Source organism: Acinonyx jubatus, chromosome A1 (genome assembly GCF_027475565.1).
Source record: "Acinonyx jubatus isolate Ajub_Pintada_27869175 chromosome A1, VMU_Ajub_asm_v1.0, whole genome shotgun sequence".
NCBI classification, from domain to species: domain Eukaryota; kingdom Metazoa; phylum Chordata; class Mammalia; order Carnivora; family Felidae; genus Acinonyx; species Acinonyx jubatus.
The window spans coordinates 129,896,502-129,915,903 of NC_069380.1; the positions used below are offsets into that span (position 1 = coordinate 129,896,502).

The window sequence follows — 19,402 nt, forward strand, 5'->3', positions numbered from 1 at the left end:
CGTGATACATCACATTAATAAAAGAAAAGATAAGAACCATATGATCCTGTCAATCGATGCAGAAAAGGCCTTTGACAAAATCCAGCACCCTTTCTTAATAAAAACCCTTGAGAAAGTCGGGATAGAAGGAACATACTTAAAGATCATAAAAGCCATTTATGAAAAGCCCACAGCTAACATCATCCTCAACGGAGAAAAACTGAGAGCTTTTTCCCTGAGATCAGGAACACGACAGGGATGCCCACTCTCACCGCTGTTGTTTAACATAGTGCTGGAAGTTCTAGCATCAGCAATCAGACAACAAAAGGAAATAAAGGCATCAAAATTGGCAAAGAGGAAGTCAAGCTTTCGCTTTTTACTTCATGATTTTTTAAGAGCCTGACAGAAATTAGATTAAGATGGCTTCTTTATAGATCTTTCTGATATATAAATACATCATACTGAAACTTTTCTTGTATATGGGGCCACCATTTAGTATCTTAATATGTATGAATGGAAGAGAAAAGTGATATAGGGCCCAGAGGAACCAGCTTGGGAGATTAAACCTAGAAATTGAGGGTGATCTTGGTTCCAAGTCACAATGTAAATTATTCATTGAAAGGTTCTTAAAGACATTCAGTCTTCTTTCATTCGTGTCACTATGAATACAAACTTAGAAAGGATGTTTAGTAATTTCCTTGTTTATTTTGTTAATACAATTATAGTATCTAGTTGTGTAACTGCTTGGGAAATTTAAAAAGAATTGTGCAACTTGGAAACACTATATCTATGTAAAATCTCACCTTGGAAATGGGTCCGTGGGCAGAAGCCTTATTTTTCCCTGTTATTCTCAAGCAACTCTTTTTTGTCATCATAGAATATCATTCTGTATACTCAGAAGGGACCTTAGCAACTATCTAGAAGTATTTTACAGGTGAAGAAACTGAAACCCAGAGAGGTAAAATAATTGGCCTAAGGTTCACTAAGGTCATAAACAGTCATACATCTCCATGCTGCTCTGTCCTGCATTTTTTTGATACGTGTATCGCTTCACCTATATATCACAGTTATTTTTACATATCTATTTCAGAAAGCCAAAAGTATCTCTCTTTGAAATATTTTTTGTTCTAACACAGCTGAAATTTAGTTGGGGCTTTTCCAGCTGCCTACACAATTCTTCTTCTCCCTCATCCTCTTGTACTTTTCTTGAGCATCTTGATAGATTATATAGCAACTCCTTTATTCTGTCATTAGTAGAGTACAGATGGAATAAGAGATGAAAGGCCCAGGAAAGTTGTCATGAATGGCGCTGTGTTTTCTTACACCCAGGAAAAAAGAATAGGGTGCCAGATTTTTCTATTGAGTGACTTATTGCTAAATTTTAAATTTAATTTGATGGTTTTTTTTAATTCCCAAATGGTTATTCCCTGAAAAAAATTTTTTTTTGTCTTTGTGGGTTTAAGGAGGGAGTGAGGAGAGGAGAGCAGTGTATATTTTCTTCCTAGCTAAAACTAGATGTATATTTTTGTGTTTTACTCAAACATGAAATTCGTTAAATAAATCCAGAACCTGGTAATGACTAATATCATGCATTTTTATACAACAGGATAGACATGATTCAGCTGATGATCAAAATATTTGTCATGTGTGGCACATGGATATAGAAGCTCTTCCAGAATGGATAAACTGCCTAATACAAAAAGTAAGTTCCTTAGTTTCTGAGTACAATTAGGAATGTAATCCTTTCAAGTTTTTTTATCCTCATTCTAGAGCTATTTTTTATTGAATACATGTTTTCAAGAGATAAGAAAGGGTGTGTAACACTTGATTGCATTTACTGGCTTCATTATTACTGGAGTGTTATAGGTACTTTTCACCCTCAGACTTCGAACTTGGTATTTCCCCTTCCTTGATTGCTCTTCCCACAATTAATCCCCTCTTCCTTCATTTCCATATGTCTTAATCACAGTGAGGCATTGCCTGTGCAAACTATCAATTGCCCTTCCCCACTATTACCACTCTTCACACTTCCTTTCTCCCTTTTCTGTTTTATATACCTATTTATATTTTACATATGCACACACACACACAATAAGTAATATATAGTACTGGTAAATATGCATACGTGTATATGACATGTATAAATATAAACATTACTGCGTGCGTGCGCGCGCGCGCACACACACACACACACACACACAGACACACACTTTCCCGCATACACATATGGCTTACTGACCCTGTTAATTGCCTACCTCCCCTATTAGAATATAAGTTCCATGAAGTCAGAAGTTTTTCTCTGTGGTTTATTAGTGTATCTTTTAGATACACCTAGAATAGTGCCCAATGACTGAATGAAATATCATGCATCATTCGTGTATGTACACACATATAAAATAAACTAGATAAGTAATGACCGTCATTGGTACAATCAAAATCAAATTACCACATTTTTAAGTCTCCTTGATGAAATATTATAAGAGCAGGAACTCATTTTGTTGACATTATAGTATCATTATTTCTCACAATTCAAAACACCTATGTATTAGAAAACTATAAGTAATATGATTTTGGAAAAGTATAGCTGCCATTCTCCAATGACTTTCTTTGTTGTTGTTAAAAAATAACATCTGATAGGTGTCCCTTGCATTCATTTTCACATTGTAATGATTTCCTGGGAACATGCCAATACACTGGTTTTAAGTGTCCTGAACTTTACAAAATGTATCAGGATGCTACAGATGTTCCACTACCTCTGTTGAAAAACTAATTTTTAGCTAGTTTATTGTTAATTTCCCATTTGAATATAGAAACTGTACTCTGATGTACGCAACCAATATCTTTTGGTTGTATGTAAAAAGGCAGGAAGAGCTTTATTCTGTTGGTTGGGTAAAGTTCCCTCCCACAGTGTTTGGTATGCAAGAAGTGTATCAAAACAGACACTTTTCTGTGAGATTTTACTTGCAAATTAAGCTCTGTAGACTGATTTGCTTCCTGGTTCCATAGTGTATTTTTCTTTTCATTAATTCACACTGCATCCATGTTCAACCTATTGTTTGAGAGAGTCTTTTAGAATTCTTAGGAGTATTGTTGAGATGGGCATAACGTATAATATGTTATCATTCTAGAACTTTGGAGTTTCTTATCTCTGTTTATTAAAAGGCTTATTTCCATTTATTGGTCTGTCTACTAATCAGAAAACAGAAAGCTAGCCTTTTCTGTGGCATAGAAAACTTTCATGTGGTTGGCTTAAAAAAAAAAAAACAAAACACAAAACAAAACAACTCACATTCTCTTTGGTTACTTTACAATGAAAGCATTGTCTTATTTTCCTTTATTACCTGTAGGCCCAGTGGACAATTGGAAAACTGAATTGCCCTTTCTGTGGGGCCCGTTTAGGGGGCTTTAATTTTGTCAGCACTCCAAAATGTTCCTGTGGCCAGCTTGCAGCTGTACATCTCTCTAAGAGCCGGACCGATTATCAGCCAACACAGGCAGGCCGACTAATGAGACCATCGCTGAAATACTTGTCACATCCTAGAGTTCAGTCAGGTTGTGACAAGGAAACTCTGCTGACAGGTGGCACCTCCAAAAACAGAAATCACAGGCTTTTAAATATGGCCCAAAATAATAATGGCCCTGGAAGATTAACAGAAGCACTCTGCCTGGAGGTACGGTCAACATATTTTCAGATGAAGAATGAAAAACTGCTCTTCAAAGCATCAGATCCAAAATACCAGCTTTTTGTTCCTCAGCTTGTGACGGGCAGATGCACTACAAGAGCTTTTCATAGGAAATCACATAGTTTGGATCTGAACATCAGTGAGAAACTGACATTATTACCCACTTTATATAAATTACATAGTAAGACTGCTGCCTGTCCCGGGCTAAATGAAACACAGCCTATTCACCTTTCAGGCTTGCCTTTAGAATCTAGTAAAAATAACTGTTCCTTTCAGATTTCATCCAATTTTGATCCTAATATGCTGCTGCAAAGATTTTCAGTGACTCCCCGTGAGACCCAGACACAAAGAGGAGGAGAATTTCAGTGTGGTCTAGAAGCTTCCGCAGTGTACACTGACCATGCTAGTTCTAACAACCTGACTTTCCTGATGGACCTGCCCTCAGCTGGTCGGAACATGATAGAGGCCTCGGACCAGGAAGAACACCTCTCTCCACTGGACTTCCTGCGCTCGGGAACTTTCTCATTGGGTGCCATTAATCAGAGGCTCAATAAAAGAGAAAGGGGCAAGTTGAAAAATCTGAGAAGGAAACAACGAAGGCATGAAAGATGGCTACAGAAGCAGGTAATTTTTTTGAGAGTTTACTAAAAATTCTGTATTACTAATATTGTGCTCTGGGGAAAGGAGCTAACTTTGGATACCTATATTATAAAAACATGGTTTTAATGAGTATTGAAAGGTCATTTCTGTCTAGGTAAACTTAATAATCATGTACCTCTCTTATGATTGACAGATATAAGCCTGTCTCTGTGCTCACCTATGTTTAGAAAATGTCCTTTTGTGAGGTTTTCCCAATTCTAATATTTTACGCAAATATTAATCATGATATTGAGATGAGATTGTCATATTATTTTAAATTTATTCATGTTAGGATTGTTTACGGCAACCTATTTCAGGTTAAGTTGAAACAAAACAGTTTTTCTAATTAAATCCAATCTAGTGCCAAATTCATTGACTTTCATCACTTTTAGCTTAAATGGATATTTTCAAGGAGCCTTATGTAATTATGTGCTCACATGATCCAGATATAGTTTACTGTGCTAAGTTATGAAATTCGTCTTGATAATAATTGACCCTTACTGTAATTTTATAGGAAAGTGTGCTGCTCTATGGTTTAAACTTCTGTCCCTATAATGATTTGTTCAAAAGCCGTTATGTGAAGGCACTGAACAATAAATTGCAGGTGCTAAGGAGACCAATGGAAGCCAATGGATGAGGTGCTCATGAAAATTTGAAAGTTTGAGGACCAGTATTTTCTATGTAAACTTTTTTCAAAAATTGCCTTTGTTATTTACTTGTTCATAATAAATAGCAATCCTTATTAATCAGTATGTTGAATATCAACAATGTCCTTAGAGCTTAAATATAGAAAGCTGCAACTGTGCATAATAATTCATTATTTTAAACAAGCGAACTTGTTGTTTGTGATTCTAGTCATAGATTGAATACAATAAAATTACTGTGAGTGCTTCAATCAGGTTAATTATTTTTCATTGTCTGGTTGGATAGTATAATTATAGGTAATTACTACATTTTTGACTGGATGCTGACAAGAGGATTGCAGTTTGATTTATTTGCAAGTGATGGTGTAATGTGGTATCAAGGCATATATTGTAGATTGTAAAAAAATGAATATATTTTAGCACCATTATAATATACTTCACAGCTTAATTTATCGAAGCTGTAAAATACAATATTTTTAATTGAAAATTTGACTTAAACCCATAGATACATTGGAGATGATAATATGTTAATATTCAGAAATAATACCTGAAAAATAGAGAGCTCTAAAATAATAATTTAACAAATAGAAATTTAAAAGAAGTATAATTATACTTGCTCTGTACTGTAAAAATATGCAGACAACATCCTTGCAATTTAAAAAATGTGTTTAGTTTTTAGGCTGGGTACTTCTGAAAAGTTGATCTATATTACCGATTCCTTTCAGCATAGGAACACTCTACTTCATACAGTTTAGAGCAAAGCAAGACCAACATCAGTGGGTTTTTGTTTGTTCGTTCGTTTGTTTTTATGAAGTTACTTTTATTCCTTCACATACGTGTATTTTAGCCAGCCTGCCTGGCTAATGGATCAGAATGAATGAATTCTAGTCAGATCTGTGACACTTCAGGATAGGGGGTAATATGGCAGGACCCTAAGAGGTTTGGTTGGTTGCACAGGAGCTAAAGGCAAACAAATGCCGATAGATCGTCCGCTTAGCTGTAGCAGCGTGGAAATGACAGTGATGCGAGCACACACCATGGTTAGAGCCAGAAAGAAGAAAAATTTTCAACTGTTTTGCTAAGTGAAACAAAAGGATAAATCTTAGGAAGATTTAGTATTTGAGATAAATTAATGGGTTAGCTATTCAGTTCATTCCGTGTTTAGTAAAGAGTAGTTAGTTCTGTAAACATTTATCAAATATGTGTTTCATATACCATGCCTTTGAGTAATGACTTCATCATGGATCCTGCCCTTTTTTAAATAAGGAAGATAAGCATACAAGATATAAAGGCAAAGTTATCCGTTAATGATAAATTTTTTTAAGTTTAAAATAATTCATTGGGAAATCTAGATTTCTGACTTTTATTTGATATTTTTAATGATTTTTTTCACAAGCTAGACATCTTTATGTGGCATTTACCTAGTGTTAATGACACTAGAAAAAGTTATTTAAATTTTTGAAGCTTTGGGGTATAAATGAGACTAACATTGAAACAGAAACTATAGCCAACTTACACTGTTTTATTCAACAGATGTTAATTAAACATCTACTTTGGGGGAAGATAGTGCTGAGCGAACTTGGTTTTTTTATTCATCATAGTCTTTTTGAGTGTTTTGTTTTAGTTTTTGTAATTATTATGCAGTAAAATTGATTTATTCTTGGCATATAGCTCTATGATCTAAATACACAGGTTCATATAACAGCCACCATGATGGGGATACAGGATAGTTCCATCAACCTCAGAATCTCTCTTCTGCCTCTGTAATTGTGCCTTGGTTATATGTTTATAATCATATCTTTGCCCTACCTCTAATCTCTGAAAAACACTGATTTGTTCTCTATTACTTTAGCTTGTCTCTTTGATGATGTTATAAAATAATAATGTAGTGTTATAAAAAATAAGAATCATATATAACCTCTAGAGACTGGCTTCTTTTACTCAGTACAGTTGCCTGTGAGAGCCTTCTAAGTTATTTCATATATCTACTGTTTGTTCTTTTTTATTGTTCAGTAATATTCCATCATTATTAATAAACCAGTTTGTTCACCTGTGATGGCAGGTGAGTTGTTCCAGTTGTTTTGGCAATTATGAGTAGAGCTGTTAGAAGCATTTCTGTTCTTTTTGTGTGTGTGAACCTAAGTTTTTTCATTTCTCTAGGGTAAATACTCAGTAAGATTACTGGATCGTATGGTAAGCATATATTTAACTTTATTGGAAACTGTCAAATTGTTTTCCAGTTTGGAAATGGCTGTACTCTTTTGTATTCCAAGACAGGATGTATGGGAATTTGCTTTGCTGTCCCTCCTCACTAACACCTGGTAGTCTCAGTATTTTTTATATTGTCATAAGTAGATAGGTAGTTGTATCACATTGTGGTTTCAGCTTGGAATTCCCTAATGGCATTTTCCTAATGATGTTGAACATTTTTCATGTGCTTATTTGTCCATTTGTATATATTGTTTAGTGAAGTGTCTGTTTAAATCTTTTAGTTATTTTTAGTTGAGTTGTGTTCTTTGTGTTGAGTTGTAAAAGTTCTTTGTATAGTTTGGATGTGAGTTTTTCATTGCTTGTGTGATGTGTAAAGATTTTCTCTGAGTTTATAGCTTGTCTTTTCATTCTCAATATTTTTTTACTGTAAAAACATATTTAATTTTGATGAAATCTAATTTCTCATTTTTTAAAATCAGTTATGCCATTGGTGTCGTATCTAAGATCTCTTTTGCTTAACTCTAGGTTATAAAGATTTTCTCCTGTGGTTTTGTCTAAAAGTTCTATAATTTTAAGTTCCCCATTAAGAACTAGGATTCATTTTGAGTGTATTTTCTTAGGTCAAGATTGATTGTTTTGCATAGAGATGCTCGATTGCTCCAGCACCATTTGTTGAAGACACTGTCCTGTGTCCATTGAAATGTTTCTGCAGCTTTATCGAAGATCATTCGGCTGTGTATGCGTGGGTCTATTTCTGGATTCTCTTACCTTCAGTTCATTTTGGGGTCTCTCTCATTGCCAGTAGTTCTTTGTCTTAGTTATCATAGCTTTATAATAAGGCATAAAATAGGATTCTAGAATTCCTCTAGCTTGTTATTTTTCAAACTTGTTTTACTTATTATAGTTCCTTTGACTTCACATATAAAATTTAGAATTAGCCTGTTTATGTTTACAAAAAAACCTTGTTGGTATTTTAATTGTATTATATGAAATCTACAGATCAACTTCGGAAAACTGAAATCATTACTATGTTGATTTTCTTAATCCTTGAACGTGGTATGTCTCTCCTTTTATTTAGGTCTTTGATTTCTCTCATCCACATGTTTGTACTTTTTATCATTCAGAACTTGTGCATGTTTTGTCAGATTTATACCTACTTACTTTTTGGTGTTATTCATTTTTAAAAATTGTTGAAAATTGTGTATTACTAGTGTACACAAACACAATTGTTTTGACTTTGTGTCTTCTTATGTTGAAGGTACAGATCTCTGACATCTTTTATCAGATTTATCTCTCAGTATTCATATTTTTTATACTGTTGTTAAATGATATTGTTTTCTTAAATTTCAATTTCCAGTTGTTCATTGATAATATGTAGAAATAAAATTGAGTTTATATGTTGATCTTGTGTCTTAGAACTTTTCTAATCTTACCTAGTAGGAATAGTAGTCATTTTATGGATCCCATTGTGTTTTCTACTTAAATGATCCTATCTGCAAAGAAAGACAGCATTACTTCTTCCTTTCCAATCTGGAATTTGTTTCTGTTTTTTGTGTTACTAAAGTAGCTAGAACATCCAGCACAATACTGAGTAAAGATGAGGAGAACAGACATCCTTGTCTTTTTCCTCGTATTAGGATGAAAGCATTCAGTCTCTCGTCATTAAGTAACATGTCAGTTTTAGGTGTTGTGTAGATGCGCTTTATAAGGTGGAGGAAGTTTCCTTATATTCCAAGTTTGCTAAAAGTTTTAAATGGATGTTGAATTTTGTCAGGTGTTTTTTCTGCATCGATTGATATGATTATGCATTTTCAGTATTAGTACCGATTAATCAATCAGTCCCACAGTAAGCACCACTTTATTATGTTGTATTCTAGTCCTGTATATAGCTGGATACTACTTGCGATATTTATTTGTGAGATTTTTTTTTTTTAACCTCTGTACAGGAAGGATATTGACCTGAAGTTTTCTCTTTTTGTACTGTCTTTGTGTGTTTTGGTATCATGACAGTACTAGCCATGTAAAAAGAGTTAGGAGATAATCTTTCCTCTTCTATTTCCTAGAAAATATTATGAAGAATTGATGTCATTTTTTCTTAAATATTTGGCAAGGAAATTTTCTGGACCTGAAGATTTCTTTTTTGGAAGGTTTTTGACTAGTAATTCAATTTCTTCAGTAGTTATAGGACAATTTATGTTACCTGTTTCATTTTGACTACATTTCAGTAGTTGTTTTCAATTAATTATCTAAGTTTGTATTGTTGAAATTATGTGTTTAGTATTGTTCATAATATTCCTTTATAATTATTTTAATCTCTCTTGGGTCTGTAATGACATCTTCTTTTTAATCCTTACCATGCCAGTTTGTTTCTTTTTCTTTTTCCTTTTTTTAAATTTTATTTTAGTTTTGCTAGAGGTTTATCGATTTTATTGATCTTTTCAAAGAACCAGCCTTGGGTTTCAATTATTTTTTCTATTGTTTGCTATTTTTAAGTTCTTAATTTCTACTCTTACCTTTAATATTGTCTTCATTTTCCTTGCTTTGACTTCATTTTCTTTTCTCTTAGAAAAAAATACTTTGTGATAGAAACTTATCAAGTGGAAATTTTTTTTTCTCATCTAAGCATTTAATTCTATAAACTTCCTTTTAGTTACTGCATTACCTACATCCTGTGACTTTTATCTTGTATTTTTATTATAATTCAGTTCAAACCATTTTCTAATTTCCTTTGAGACTTCTTTTTTGGCCCACCTTGTTGGTCTAAGTGGTTAGTATGATCATGAAAAGACTGAAATACTAGCATTTTGAGGAAATTAATAAAAAATTTCTTCCTGGGGAAAATAGTTCTTCCTGTCGGTTAAGGGAAGGTAAAGCTGTCTCTCGTATAGTTGCATAATATTTTTTAATTTAAGTCTATGTAATATGAATAAAAGAAAATATCTCTTAAAGAGATGTCTTTAAGACCCCAGGAAGCTATTGTGAAAAGAGAATTTACCTTACCTTTCTGTGGAGTGTTGTGCATGAGAATATAAAATAATTGACCAAATATCATGGTTTGTAATAAATCATTGAACTTCTACAATGACTATGATATATTGTAGTCATACAACATAATTATTTTAAATGAGTTCAGACTCATTTAATAGAATTAAATTAATTAAATGAGTTAAGACTACTTGTATTATTACAAAGGTATGATTTAGACACTTGGGAGAATAGAAGCCAGTAAATTATATTAAGGACCCGCTTATAGTTTATCTAGAAAAGATATTTTCCACAAGGTACTAAATTTCATTTTCATGGATTTGTCACAGTGATCATTTTGAACTTTGCATAATTTCAAAGGAGTTCATTTAATCATTTACACTTCATTTGTCATCTTCAAATTATTCACAAATCATATTCCAAATACATATTTGGTTGTCTCTTTAAAAGAAGAATTTTTGCATATCTGAATTATAATAGTAATCCACCTATTGAACAATTATTCCCAATTTTTTCTCTTTGTCCAGCAGAAAATTAATGGTTTATTGACAGAAAAAGCCTTAGTAATGAAAATCTGACATTTAGAATTACATGCCACAGATCTTACTGGTTTCATTAAACATAGAAACATAGTCACGAAATGGTCTTTTAGGAAAGAACATCATGACTTTTAGTTATAGGAAGACAAAGTAGTATTTATTTCTCTGTCTACTTTGTGTAAATTTATTTTTTCAGTTTAAGTTTGTCACTCTTCTTTTTCTTTTTTATTGAGTTATAATTAACATACAGTGTTAATTTCAGGTGTACAATATATGATGCAACAATTCTATACATTACTCAGTGCTCATCAAGATTAGTCTACTCTTAATCCCATTCACCTATTTCACCCATTCCCCACCTACCTCCCCTCTGGCAAACATCAGTTTGTTGTTTGCATTTAAGAGTTAGTTTTTGTTTGTCTCTTTTTTCGTTTGTTTATTCATTTGTTTTGTGTCTTAAATTTCACATATGAGTGAAATCATACAGCATTTGTCTTTCTCTGTCTGACTCATTTCACTTAGTATTATACCTTGTCCATCCATGTTGTTGCAAATGGCAAGATCTCATTCTTTTTTATGGCTGAGTAATATTCCACCATGTCTGTCTGTATGTCTGGATACATATACATACACACCACATTTTACTTATTTATCCATTTATGGATGGATGTATACTTGGGTTGTTTCTCTGTCTTGGTTCTCATAAATAGTGCTGTAGTAAACATAAGGGTACATATATCTTTTTAAATTAATGTTTTCATTTTCCTTGGGTAAATATCCAGTAGTGGAATTACTGAATCATATGCTAATTCTTTTTTTGATTTGCTGGGGAGCATCCATAATGTTCTCCATAGTGGCGGCACCAATTTGCATTCCCAGCAACAGTACATGAGGATGCCTTTTCCTACATATTTTCGTCAGCACTTGTTATTTCTTGTCTTTTTTTACTTTAGCTGTTCTGACAGATAGGAAGTGATAACTCATTGCAAATTTTATTTGCATTTCCTGAATGATTAATAACATTAGACATCTTTTTTTTTCTTTTTTTTTACATTTATTTTTATTTTTGAGAAACAGAGTGAGACAAAGCGTGAGTGGGGGAGGGGCAGAGAGAGAAGGAGACACAGAATCTGAAGCAGGCTCCAGGCTCTGAGCAAGCGGTCAGCATGAATCCATGAACCGTGAGATAATGACCTGAGCCAAAGTCGGATGCTTAACCAACTGAGCCACCCAGGCGCCCCATATTAAACATCTTTTTATGTTGCCTGTTGACCAACTCTCTTCATTTTATTAGTGTAACAACATTTAGGGTTTGCTCAATAAGTTGATACTTCTACATTTGTTCTACCTTCCAGGAAGTCACCCTCAACTGAGAAAATAAGATACAAATAAGTTGTCAAATAGGCATTAGCAAATACCTTAACTTTGTTTTCCTGCCATTTCAATCGATTTCAAAATACAGGTAAATGAATAACTGTAGATAGAGCAAAAGTATGTAGAATTGATAATTCCCTTATCTTAAGATCTAAATTTTCTAATACTTAGCACAATACTCTATGCACAGTAAGTAATCAGGGATTTTTTTAATAAAAGCTTTTTTTTATTTTAGCATAGTTTTTGGATTTTTTATATAAGTTGTGAAACTAGTACAGAGAGTTCCCCTATGCCAACACCTAGTTAACCCTATTATTAGTAACTTACATTAGTATGGTACATTTACAATTAATCAGTATTGATATATTATTATTAACTAAATTTTATATTTTATTCACAATTCTGTAGTTTTTATCTAAAGTTCTTTTTTCTGTTCTAGGATCCTATCCAGGGTACCACATTTTATTACATTTAGATACCATGTCTCATTAGGCTCCTCTTGCCTTTGCCAGTTTCTCAGACTTTCCCTGTTTTTGATGACCTTGACAGTTTTGAGGAATGCTGATTAGCTGTTTTGTAGAATGTCCCTCAAATAAGATTGCCTCATGGTTTTTTCATGATTAGACTGGAATTATTTTTAAACAATTTTTTTAAGTTTATTTATTTTGAGAGAGACAGAGCATGAGCAGGGGAGGGGCAGGGAGAAAGGGAGAGAGGGAGAATCCCAAACAGGCTCCATGTGGTCAATGTGCAGAGCTCAACATGGAACTGGGACTCATGAAACCATGAGATCATGACCTGAGCTGAAATGAAGAGGCGGATGGTCAACCAACTGAACCACCCAGGTGCCCCTAGACTGGGATTACACATTTTGTCATCGGTCCCCAACACTACCTCGACATTCAGTGATTCACTAAAAGGACTCACAGCACTCACCCTATAGTCACACCCACATCTGTGTGTTATTACAGTATAAGGATACAAACCAACATCAGCAAAGGGAAAGGTGCATGGGTCAAATTCTGGAACAAACCAGATAGAGCTTCCAAGAGTCCACTGAGTTATGTAAAATGAACTTAGTTCTTCCATCAACAAGTTGTGACAACATGTTCAATGTTGTATGCCAGGAAATCTTATTATAGAGTCAATGCCCAGGGTTTTTATTGGAGGCTGGCCATGTGGACACCTTCTGCCTGGAACATACCAAAATTCTGGACTCCGGAAAGAAAACAGGTAATCAGCATAAACCATATGTTTTTGTTTAGACATGAAGCACAGTGAGCCACTCTTATCAGTTAGGGTGATGAGCCCTCCAGAAATTGAAATACTCAGATGTCAATCAAGGGCCATTAAGTGTAGATAGATATGCTCCATTAGCACTTTTCTGTACATGGGTTTTGGGGAAGAAGACCACAGAGATAAAATGCTGTTTTCATGACATAACACATCATATCAAGGATATATACTACTGACATGACATCAGTACTGATGCTAGCCCAGGAATGGGGGAGGGGGAATAATAATAATTATCACACTTACATATCCCTTATGTATTGCTGCTGTAACAAATAACCAAAAACATAGTAGCTGTAAACAATATAGTTTTATCATCTTATAGTTCTGGAGGCCACATTCTGAAAATGGATGTTATGGGGCTAAAATCAGTATGTTGAAAGGGTTGCCTTCCCCCTAGAGGCCCTGGGGTGGAATCTGTTACTTGGCCTGTCTCTGTTTCTTGGTTTGTGTCTTCCTTCCAGCAGCAGCATCATTCCAACCTCTGTTTCTTCTGTCACTTCTTCTCTTTGACCTATTTAGGGGCCCTCGTAATTATACTGGCCCACCTGGAATATGCAAAGTAATCTCCCCATTTTAAGGCATAAGTTGATCACAACTGCAAAAGTCCCTTTTGCCATGTAAGATAACATATTCAGAAGTTCAGGGATTAGGACATGGACATCTTTCGGGAGCCATTATTTTGCCTACCTCATGAAGCTTACTGTAGGCTGGGTATTTTTCTGAGCTCTTGATTTCATCTAATTTTACACCATTTTATGAGATAAGTTCTATTGTCAACATTTTATGCATGGAGTAACTAAGTATTGGAGAGGTTAAATAACTTCCCTAGGCCCACAAACCTAGTATGTGGCAGATGTTGATCCCTAACTCCATGCTGAAAAGTGACCTCTCAAGAAAGATTTCCCACATGCTTTATCATTCTTAGATGATTAAGAAAACATTTTATCATATACCTTAATTTTTCTTTCATCCTTTTGTTCATTTAACTGGTATCTGTTGAGAAGATGACTCTTGGCCAGAAGCTATACTAAATATTGAGGTTACAACAATGAATGAAATATGATTCTTCGACTCAGGGACCTTTGAGTGAAGGGGGAAGGCACATATGAGTATCAGTGATCTTTTTCTTATGCATTTGCAGAAATGTCATATCATCGTGATGTTTGGACAACAGCTTTTTAAATCCAGGATTGTTTTGGATTTAACAAATGTTGGATTTAACAAACAGACCTTGAGATACACTGAGAATCCCAGAGCGGTCCCAAAGAAAGTAAGCTTGGTTGGGGAAGGGTAGGAAGATTATGCAGAAGTGAGAAGATTGATGGCATAGAAGAAAAGAGAAATGATTAACTGAGGAACAGTTATGAGGGAGTGATAAGAAACATATGTTTGATTCTGAAGATGCTATGTGGTTGCTGAGTAATTTTAGGCTAGGTCCACAGTAAGAGCTGAGTAAGTAATTGCTGAGTACATGAATTGAACAAATAAATAATGTAGCCAACACTTTACGCATGGAAAATAATTTAAGGGTCCTGGCTAACATTGGTTCCTTAACCCTGATTGCAAGTTGGAATCCTCTCAGGAGCTTTGAAAAACTGCCAGTGCCTGGGCTCTATCAGGTTATAGTTCAGTTGTTCTAGACTGGACATCACTATGTGTGTTTTTGTATGTTAAAATGTATATACATACAGTATATTTTAATTTTCAAGTGATCATAATGTATAGCCAGAGTTGAGAACTATTGGAAAGAAGGGAGATCAATAAAGAATTTATTAACAAGAGCGACGAGAATTTATTCTGATGAATATTGCAGAGGAGAGGCAGCTGGCTAGAACCAGACTGAGGAGGAATTAGATGGAGAAGCATATTGGAAAGGACAAGATACTTTGATCTTATACCTTCTAACACCTAATATAGCTCCTTGCATATAGTAAAAGACAGTACAAATACTTATGTCCAAGTGACATTTAATACCTTCACATAGCTTTTCTTAGCCTAGTATTATGAGAATGAGAGTTCTAAGAGCAACCTGAAGGGAGGGAGTAGAATGAAGAGTTTCTGGCTGTGAGGGTGATGGTAGCAGCAGTTAGAAGTTACTGAGCCTGAGTGTATGCTAGGTACATTACAAGGTGTTTTACTTGTATCCCCTCTTTCCCATGAGCTGGTAGCTTGCCGGAGCAGGAGGAAGCTCTGAGGGAGGCAGGCTTTGGACACTAGAGAGGAGCATGAAGGCACTGACTTCCCCAGGCACTGATGGGAAAAGGCAGTGGGGTATAAGAGAATGGCAAGGAGGCATGCTATCCTTTCCCAAATTTTGTGTAAGACCATTTGGAAAAAGGAGAAAACAGAATCATCAGTAACCTAGTCCCAGAGTGACACTTAAGGAAAATTGGAGCTTATCACGTAGGACTGAGCTTAGTCTAGGTGTGTCGGGTGAATAGATCTAGACTGTGTCTTCAGTTCTTATGACCTCTTGTGCTCTGGGAAGATTGTGCCTGGTTTTCATTCTAAAGCTCCACATTTGGCTTCATTTAGCACATTAACCAAAGTGGTTTATACACAGTCCACCTGTTGTCCCTTATTCTATTTCTGTACTAACCTATTTTTTTTTTGAGATGACAATTTAAGAATTTAAGTACCAGTGTATTCATAGATATATACTGATTTTTCTTTTAATATGCCAGGACCTGGATGAGACACATGAAATAAAGATTGTGTGTGTGTGTGTGTGTGTGTGTGTGTGTGTGTGTGCGTGCACGCGCGTGTGCGGTCTAGGCCTTGGGTGTAAAGACTAGAACTTTTCAACTCATTATAAAGATAACTGATGGTCATTTTACAATAGAGCTCTCCATGGAGTTTGCTGGGGCTGTCGTCAGGCATTCTACCTCAAGTTTGACTTCTACCAAATCTTGCTTTCTTTCCCTCCACAAGGATATTCCCTAATAAATATCCTGCAAATTCCATCTCAGGATCTGATTCTCAGAAAACTCACTCTAGAGCAACTGGTCACACAGGTCTATGAAGCTTACTTCTCTAAGGAAGGGGGGAAATAGGTCCTACAGTACCTTTGATTTTACACAAAGAGAAACTTGGGCTGAGACATGAGAGGAGGCTCCCCTCCATTAACAAAGCCTAAAGTAGTCAATCCATGTACTAACCTATTTTTTAAAACCATAGGGCCTTCTTGTCCTGCTCAAACTTCCTTGGAACTGCACAGTGCTGAGACATGTGTCACCCAATCTTCTCATATTTAAGAACGTCACAATGTCAGCTTCTCCTTGTCCCCAAACTGGGGATGTAGCTGGAATCCTCTCCCTGGCTCTGCATGACCAGTTTGAACTGCTGTCACCTGGGCTTTCTTTTACAAAGTAATATTTTAAAGGTAATTTTCAGTTTCAGAAGCAGCATAACATTGTTACAGAAAATGCAGAAAACTAAAAATTACATTTACATATCAATCGTTTAAATATCAAATTGAATAGAGTGGTTGCCTAAGAAGGGAAGGGAGAATATGATCCAGGGTGCTGTATAGGGAGCTCCAGCTCTATTAATTATGTTCCTAAGATGGATAGTATTTTTCACAGGTGTTATCATTTGTTTTATTTTTTTTAATGTCTCTAACATTGTGTAATACAATTGAAGCATCAATTATAAATCATAGCATCCTAATAATGTCATGCCCTTTTTATTCATTTTTTTTTTTGCCTCAAAATCTTAAAGCATTCATCTTTGTTCTTGTTTTAAGGCTAGAGGCTACAACAGATAATACAGGCAAGTAGTCTTACCTAATAGGCTTAATTTTTTATAGTGCTTGTCTAATATTCTGTCAATAAACATTGATTAACCAAAAGCAAAACTTTCTGCAAAAAAATAACTCTATATCTGTATTGAATTAAAATAAGCTTTTCCACTCTAATAATTGTGCTTTTATGACCCTCTCTGGAATGCTAGTTTGTAAAGGCTATATGGATCATCTAGTTTTCCAACACCAGAGGGCACCAAATTTCCTCTTGGAGCAAAACAATCAGCCATTTCTTTCCATCAAAGAATTTCATCTACTTGCGTAGAGTATGGAATGGCATAAATTTTAGCTTCTTGTCAAATCAAAACAGTAGAGAATTTGTGCTTTGTGAGAAGGAGTTTACAAAATAATAGGAATGCTTTCTCTTTTTGCTATCAGCTAAGAACCTGTCACTGTTTGTAGTAAGCTGCTTTTCAGTGGTATTTATTATGTTTATTAGAGGGAGTAACACAGGCACTCTGCAATAATATTTAGGATAAAGTATTTTGAAGGAGCTATGGATACTCCATATATTTTGGTTTAAGTTTCAGGTGGCATGTCTAGTTTTCTGGAAATGTACATGGCCCTAAATGCAGGATAAAATCAGTGGCAGATGTTGTGCTTCAGTGTGGAAGGGGATGCTGGCTCAGGGAAGTGAAATGATATAAGCTAGTAGATGACAGTGAACTGTTTACACCTTAATGTTTGGCAGGGTTTTGTTAACTTGAATCTGATAAATCATCTTTCCCCTATTCTTGAATAAAAGAAAATTCAGAATAGGGCCATACTAGCCAGTGAGTTCTTTTGACTAAATTTTTTGGCCAGTTGAACATTTGAATCTATTTTGCAGTGTAAGTTAAATTACTTAAAATTACTGGATCTTTCTTTTTCCCTTGTATCTTCAGGCACAGCAATTAATCATCTATGTTGTCTAATCACTAACAATTACAAATGAGGCAATTTCCGCTATCAAGCAGCAGCACAATCCAGTAGGAAAAATACCAAGCATGTATTTTAAGGAAATCAGGGTTTGAGCTCCTTCTGTGTACTTTGATGGTGTATTAGTTTTCTAATGTTACTATAACAAATTTCCACACATTTAGTAACTTCCAACAACGCTAATTTATTGTAGCTCTGGAGATTAAAAGTCTGAAATGGATCTCACTGGGCTAAAATCAAGGTGTTGGTGGGTTTTATTACCTTCTGGAGGCTCTAGAAGAGAAACTATTTTGTTTGTTTGCCTTTTCTAGCTTCTAGAGTCCACATTTCTTGGTTCATGCCTACCTTCCATCTTCAAAGCCAACAGTGGCTGGTTAAGTCTCTCTTAAGATGCCATCTCTTTCCTTTTGACTCTTCTGTTGCCCTTTTCCCATTTAATGACTCTTTTAATTTACATCGGGCCCACCCAGTTAATTCAGGCTAAACTCCTTATTTTAAGGCCATCTGATGGGAAGTTTAATTCCATCTGAAGTCAGCCTTATGCGTTTAACATAACCACAGGATCCAGGGATTAGGCTATTGGCATCTTTGGTTGGAGAAGGAGATTATTCTGCCTACCACAGATGGTTTTAGTAGAGTTTAGGAGTTAAGCCAATCTTGAGAGAAAAGTGATAGCTGCTTATAGGTCTTGAAAGCTTGGGGGGAAAATTAGTGTTTTCTCTGACCTTCCCTGGAGTTTTCCACATTACTCTCTTCTGTAGTTTTCTTGTGTTTCTGAAGATTAATGTGTTTTCGTGGCATAATTAATTAATACAGTATTAGACATTACTACCATAATTTGGCTAAAGTGATTATTAGTCCTTCAGGTCTTCCCTAAGTTGGGTGAAGGGTCATCAAGTTTAGATGGAGAAGCAGGATCAGAAAAAGTAAGAGGCGCAAGGCATTTTTAAAAAAGGTTGAGTGGCCCTGAACATGGAAAGCAGCTTGAGAACAAGAGCTAGTTAGGTAAAAGGTATGGTACTGAAGACAGCATTGATCTACCTTACAGCATTGCCTGAAGCCAGGAACATCCAACAATAAACCAGATCTTCTTGGCACATAAATAACACCCAAGTAGTAAGAGACTATAGCAATATCTCAGGCTACTAGAGTCCATTTCAGTCCATAGAAACATACCACAGGTGTATTGATGATAGAGACAACAGCTTTCCTGTAGGATGTCCATTTTAGTTTCTTGTACTTAGTAGCCTCCTAAGTACCCTAAAAGACCAGTTTTCCTAATGTTTTTTATACTACTTTGAATCAACTAAGTGCCATGTGAAAAGAAAGACA

At 35.1% G+C, this 19,402-nt stretch overlaps 1 protein-coding gene across 4 annotated transcripts in view; it reads left to right on the forward strand.

Moving 5' to 3' along the window:
* Positions 1–19,402, forward strand: part of RNF180 (ring finger protein 180) — a 205,970-nt gene that overhangs the window by 49,841 nt on the left and 136,727 nt on the right. For all 4 annotated transcript variants that reach the window (XM_027041134.2, XM_053223386.1, XM_027041142.2 and 1 more), the window contains 2 exons: positions 1,586–1,681; positions 3,327–4,286. In XM_027041134.2, the coding sequence (XP_026896935.1) occupies positions 1,586–1,681; positions 3,327–4,286 (1,056 nt within the window). The remainder of the gene's footprint in view (positions 1–1,585; positions 1,682–3,326; positions 4,287–19,402) is intronic.